This window comes from Siphateles boraxobius, unplaced genomic scaffold, assembly GCF_051911475.1.
Source record: "Siphateles boraxobius isolate OS27281-9 unplaced genomic scaffold, OSU_SipBor_1 84, whole genome shotgun sequence".
In the NCBI taxonomy this organism is placed as follows: Eukaryota; Metazoa; Chordata; class Actinopteri; order Cypriniformes; family Leuciscidae; genus Siphateles; species Siphateles boraxobius.
Window position 1 is genome coordinate 621,545 of NW_027509213.1, and position 6,155 is coordinate 627,699.

Below are 6,155 nucleotides of genomic sequence, written 5' to 3' on the forward strand. Positions count from 1 at the left end.
TAAGTATTAGCTAATGAATGTATGCACTCAAAAATGAATAGCTCTGCGTGCAGTTTGATTCTGCAGAGGAATAATTGCTTCCTAATCTAATAATCACATCAATCTCCTAAAAATTTCTGCAGCTGATGATCAGTTTTAATGGCTTTTCTCAGTCCTCATGAAAACATCCTACATGTACTTCAAACCAGAAAGAAACTGAATTGGAGCATTTATAAAATTTTAAATTTGCATTGTGACATTATTTTAATGACAATTAAGCACAGTGCACACTTTCTCCTACAGTGGGTCACCCCAAATTCATTTTATATTCATAAAATATTTTTTTACTGTATAGAAATCACTAGCATAATGCATACTTTACAATTTACATACAATTATTAATGATATATTTTTAGCAATTTACAGTAATGAGAAGTGCTTTTGCAATACATTACTGATACTGAGAAAAAACAAACACCCCTCACACATCTGAAATATTACAAAAAACAAACCAAAATCCTGCATGCCTGATGTCACATGACCAAAAATGGGTAATGGATAATGAGTAGGTAACTAGAAAATGACAATTAGGAGGAAAATGTGCATAATTGTCATAAAAATCCTCTTACAGTAAAACGGGATATTTAATGAGAAAAAAGATGTGTAGTTCAGGACTTGATTTGAACTAATTGATTGGATGTTGAAATGTGTCTCTGTATGACAGGCAGGCATCAGCTGAAGTTGTTTCGTTAGTTCACCCAAAAATTAAAATTCTGTCATTAATTACTCACTCTTGTGTCGTTCCAAACCCGTAAGACTTTCATTCACAAATGAAGATCTCTTTTGATGAAATCTGAGAGCTTTCTGTTCCTCCATTGACAGCTAAGCAACTACCGCTTTGATGCTTCAAAAGTTCATAAAGAGATTGTAAATGAATGAGGTCATATGAATTTAGCTTTATATGATGAACAGATTGAATTAAGGCTTTTATTCACAATTAAACATTGATCAGTGAACTTAAACAGAGTTTAAAGTTCAAACTTCAAGAATGAACCACATTGGTTCTTGCAAAGTTCAAACGTGCTGGGAAACATGAGAATTAGGGATGTGATGGTCAGGATATTTTCCCACCGGTTAATCAACGTGTGACAACACAGGTAAGACCGGTATCACCGGCGAGGGCTTTTAAATCGCTAATTTAAAGGCAAAGTAAAATGCATGCGTTTGCACGGGCATTCATAATGGTGCGGAGCAGCACTGTTTTGTTTTTGTGCCGAATTTGTTCTGTTTTGTTGTTGTGCGAAATGGCGCTAATTTTAAAACAAAACTAAAATGTGCACGGAAATACACAACAACAAAACAGTGCAAAGACAAATTCGCTTAAATAGGCGCTTTTACATTACGCTTTGACACCAAATATTCCGCAGTCACCTTGTCGTCAGCTCCTCACTCTCGCGATGAATGAAACCTCACTCCTGTTGCTGATCTGTGCTGCGACTCCCGTTCAGCTCATGATTTATTAAGCAGATGTTCAGTTTAATAGTGTCTGTTCTCTAACTGAACTAAATGATTTTATTAAAAAAAATCAATAATCAATAAAATCAATACCACCGGTGCCGCGGTGGGCAAGTGATTTTACCGACTATTGTAGCAAGCCTAATGAGAATGAACCTCATTGGTTCTTGATGAAGCTCAAACATACTGCGTAACACGAGAATGAACCTCATTGGTTCTTGATGAAGCTCAAACATACTGCGTAACACGAGAATGAACCTCATTGGTTCTTGATGAAGCTCAAACATACTGCGTAACACGAGAATGAACCTCATTGGTTCTTGATGAAGCTCAAACATACTGCGTAACACAAGAATGAACCTCATTGGTTCTTGATGAAGCTCAAACATACTGCGTAACACGAGAATGAACCTCATTGGTTCTTGATGAAGCTCAAACATACTGCGTAACACGAGAATGAACCTCATTGGTTCTTGTGAAGTTCAAACGTGCTTCATAACACGAGAATGAACCTCATTGGTTCTTGATGAAGCTCAAACATACTGCGTAACAAGAATGAACCTCATTGGTTCTTGATGAAGTTCAAACATACTGCGTAACACAAGAATGAACCTCATTGGTTCTTGATGAAGCTCAAACGTACTGCGTAACACAAGAATGAACCTCATTGGTTCTTGTGAAGTTAAAACGTGCTGCATAACACGAGAATGAACCTCATTGGTTCTTGTGAAGTTCAAACGTGCTTCATAACACGAGAATGAACCTCATTGGTTCTTGATGAAGCTCAAACATACTGCGTAACAAGAATGAACCTCATTGGTTCTTGATGAAGTTCAAACATACTGCGTAACACAAGAATGAACCTCATTGGTTCTTGATGAAGCTCAAACGTACTGCGTAACACAAGAATGAACCTCATTGGTTCTTGTGAAGTTAAAATGTGCTGCATAACACGAGAATGAACCTCATTGGTTCTTGTGAAGTTCAAACATGCTGCATAACACGAGAATGAACCTCATTGGTTCTCACACGCCAAGCCAACATGCTTGAGCTTCTGTTTATCACAACTGATGTGTGAGTTGATGAATGTTTACTTGTGAATATAAAAGCCTAAATTTAATTTGTTCTTCATACACGGTCGAGTCTCTTCAGAAAATTTGGACTAAACCACTCAATTCATATGGATTCGTTTTTACGAACTTTTTGAAGCTTCAAAGTGGTAGTTGCGTAGCTGTCAATGGAGGGACAGAAAGCTCTTAATTTCATCAAAAAGATCTTCATTTGTGTTCTGAAGAAGAACAAAAGACTTACGGGTTTGGAATGACGAGAGGGTGAGAAAATAATGACAGAATTTACATTTTTGGGTGAACTAACCCTTTAAGACCCGGAATGTGCAGAACTCAAACTGAGTGATTTCATGTTTAACGTGATGATCCTAAAAACAGGCTGCAATATGAAGATGATCTTGACAGGTTTCATGAGATGCAAGAGTGTTTGAGCGTGCCGTTGCTCAAGGCCCATGTGGAGCTCAGATGAATCTTTAACGGGTCAGAGATAGCCAGTAATAAGGTTTCTCATCTGCTGCAGGGGAATGTGTCAATCATTTCCAATGCCTTGACGGCTTCATTAACCACCGCAGGGCTCGAAATTCAGATCCATATTTTAGCACTTCTACCAGTTAGTGAACAACAAAGATCGTTCAAAAAGTTTAATAGATGAATGAAAATATGAATGATTCGTAGTTGTAACTATATAAACTTTGACACATAATGTGCATGAAAACCACAAATAAAAATATAACTGATTATTGCATCTGTACATATACGTATATGGGAGTAGCAGTATAGTGTAGTAATGCATGAACTACAGAAGTGAAATCCTGGCAGCATTAGAGTCAGTGAATGTCCACAAATGCGCCATTGTTGCATCAAAAATGAGAAGCTTTTTAAGCTCTGTTTGCATTTAATACACCAGATTTTTTGATTTTTTTGCTGTTATGTGACAACTCCTCTGTTCAGGGCCGCAGGGATGCGCACAAACCCATACAACTAACACCTTTACAAATGTTATTACCAGACAAGTGATCAAGAGGAAAAGGTTTTCTTTTTGCTAATAGGAAAGCTCTTGAAATTTACATCATGTATATTAATGCAAGACAAACTGCAAAAGGAGAAGAAATAAACAAATAATTGGAGAAAATGGAAACAAAATGTAGTTATACAGTAAAGTGGGGTAAAATAATGAAATATTTAAAACTGAAAGGGTGGTCACAGTTCACAATATTTGGGATTTTGCACTATTTTTGTGTGACTAATGTAAAATTGAGTCTCATTGATCAGATGGCTCTTTCTTCTTTCTCCATTGAAGGATCCTTAAGATCCCCTTTGGAGAGATTGCCGCATTCATCTCGGTTTTCATTTAAACTTTCTACTCAAATATGTCATTTGTTAGTAATGAAAACCTTTGGATTAAATTAAAAACATTTAAAGCAGGGTCTCAGGCTTTAGACCCAACCGTTTTAGGCTACTTTTCTGTAGAAAATAAATTTTTTATGAATTTTGAATCACAGACACAAAGTATATAGAAATAATTAATTTCGTGTAAGTGACAATATTAATTATGAGGTTTAATGATTTTTATCAGTAAAATTGAAACATACATCCCCCCCCCCCATCTATGCAATAATTGGAGATATAGAGGAGACCATGCAGTGCAAAGTGTCACTTTTTCTTTTCTTTTTTTACTGACCCCTTAGTGGGGCATGTTGTCACAATGACAATCTGCTTATTCTAGACTTTTCAGCTAAATTTTAAAGCGTCTATGAAAGACAAAATTCATGAAATCAGAAATCATTCTAATTTAAGAGTTTAAATCCAACATGCAAAATCCGAAGTAGAGTTACAGACCATGTGACAACTTGCCCCGTACTCAAAACGCGCAGAACGAGAAAAAATATGAAGAATAATAAGGTAAAGTGACTTACTGTCATTTAGAAGGAGCTTCACACGCATCTCAACAGTCCTACAATGAAACAACAGATATTGCTTTCATATTAATGGAGAATCGGAACAAAGATATGATTGAGAAGCAGCAGATGAAGTAATCCTGCACATTGCAGCAGATGCACCTGATCTTCTGTTCCTCAGGCGCGCGCCTCCTCCCGCCCAGCCAACCGCTCCTGCTGGCTATTCGTCCGATTTATATCCATTTTCATTAACAGTTATAAAATAAATAGTGAAAAGACGTATCTAAATAAGGATCCATAATAACTCAAGCAGCTTAATTCTTCTCATGCCGGGAACAGAAGCGGCGATAAACTAATAACGTTTATTTATTTGCATTGATTGTCAGTTCAAATCGAAATAAACGGTTTAAACTTTGTTTGTTTAAAATATTTGATTGTATGAGCCGTTGATGATGACAGGACATTTTAAGCTAACGCGCCATAAAGCGCGTAAAAGCCATAATAACTCAAGCGGATTATTTCTCCTCATGGCAGGACCAGAGGTCGCGGCAAAAAAAAAAAAAACTAATAGCGTTTATTTATTTTCATAGATTGTCCGTTTAAATCAAAAGAAGCAGTGATAATTTAATTTGTTTAAAATGTTTGATCGGACTAGCTGATCACCTCGAGGTCATCGTTGAAAAACGCATTGACCACACATTTTAAATTAAGGCGGGAAAAGAGAAGAGTAGAGACGGACAGATAAAATGACAGATATGAGACTGGCAGATATATAAAGATGCATACAGAAGCGTTAATGTTTTCATGTTTCCAGGAATCAGACAACGAATGAGTTAAGTGTGTGTGTGTGTCTGTGTGTGTGTGAGAGAGAGAAAGTGGATGAGTTGACAAAACAGACATTACGCTCGAAAGACGAAGACTTGAGTGAAGGAAATGAAATAAATTCAACAAAAAATACCAACTGGGCAAAAAGATAGTGTCACTCCACTGTTTTTCTGCTGAGTGCAATTCTGCCATTTAGTCAAGACACAAGGACACAAGTGAAAGATGGAGACAGACGGCTTTCTTTAGTGATGGACAGAAATGAGACGCATCCAGTTAAAAGAAAAGACTCAAACGACTCAAGGACAGTAACAAGACAGTCTGTACGAATTCAGAATTCTGTTTGATGAATCCCAGTAGACAAAAAACAGCCTATGAAGGTTTTCTGGGACAGACAAAGTAAAAAAAAATTTTTTTTAAATGGCTTTAAACCAGCTAAGATTAGCAGCAAACAGTTTCCATTTGCACTTCATGAACTTTTTTTTTTCTTAGTGTGAAGAACGTTGAAAACTCTGAAGAACACCTTTCCACTAAAGAAACTTTTGTAGAATGGAAAGGTTCTGTGAATGTTTAAGGATCTTCATGGAGCGATCAATGCCAATAAAGAACCTTTATTATTAGGAGTGTATCAAGCTTATTATTTATATCTAAATTATTAGACATAAATAATTAGTCATAATCAGTGCACAAATGTTTCTAATAAGACCCTGAATTGATTTGTACAGCGGCTTATGTGCATATTGTACTCTACAAAGATAAATAGCTAACTAGTAAAATATTTTAGAGCAGAGCAAACCTAGAAAAACATGAAATCACTCAATATAAAAATCTTCCAAACAGCAAAACAGACAGAAGGCAGCGGTGGCCCGCAAGA

General features: G+C 36.4%; 1 protein-coding gene across 1 annotated transcript in view; it reads right to left on the minus strand.

Moving 5' to 3' along the window:
- Positions 1 to 4,605, minus strand: part of drd2l (dopamine receptor D2 like) — a 35,994-nt gene extending 31,389 nt beyond the window's left edge. The window contains exon 1 of the mRNA XM_077221662.1: positions 4,478 to 4,605. Coding sequence (XP_077077777.1) covers positions 4,478 to 4,505 — 28 coding nt within the window. The 5' untranslated portion in view covers positions 4,506 to 4,605. The remainder of the gene's footprint in view (positions 1 to 4,477) is intronic.
- Between the last annotated feature and the right edge of the window lie 1,550 nt (positions 4,606 to 6,155).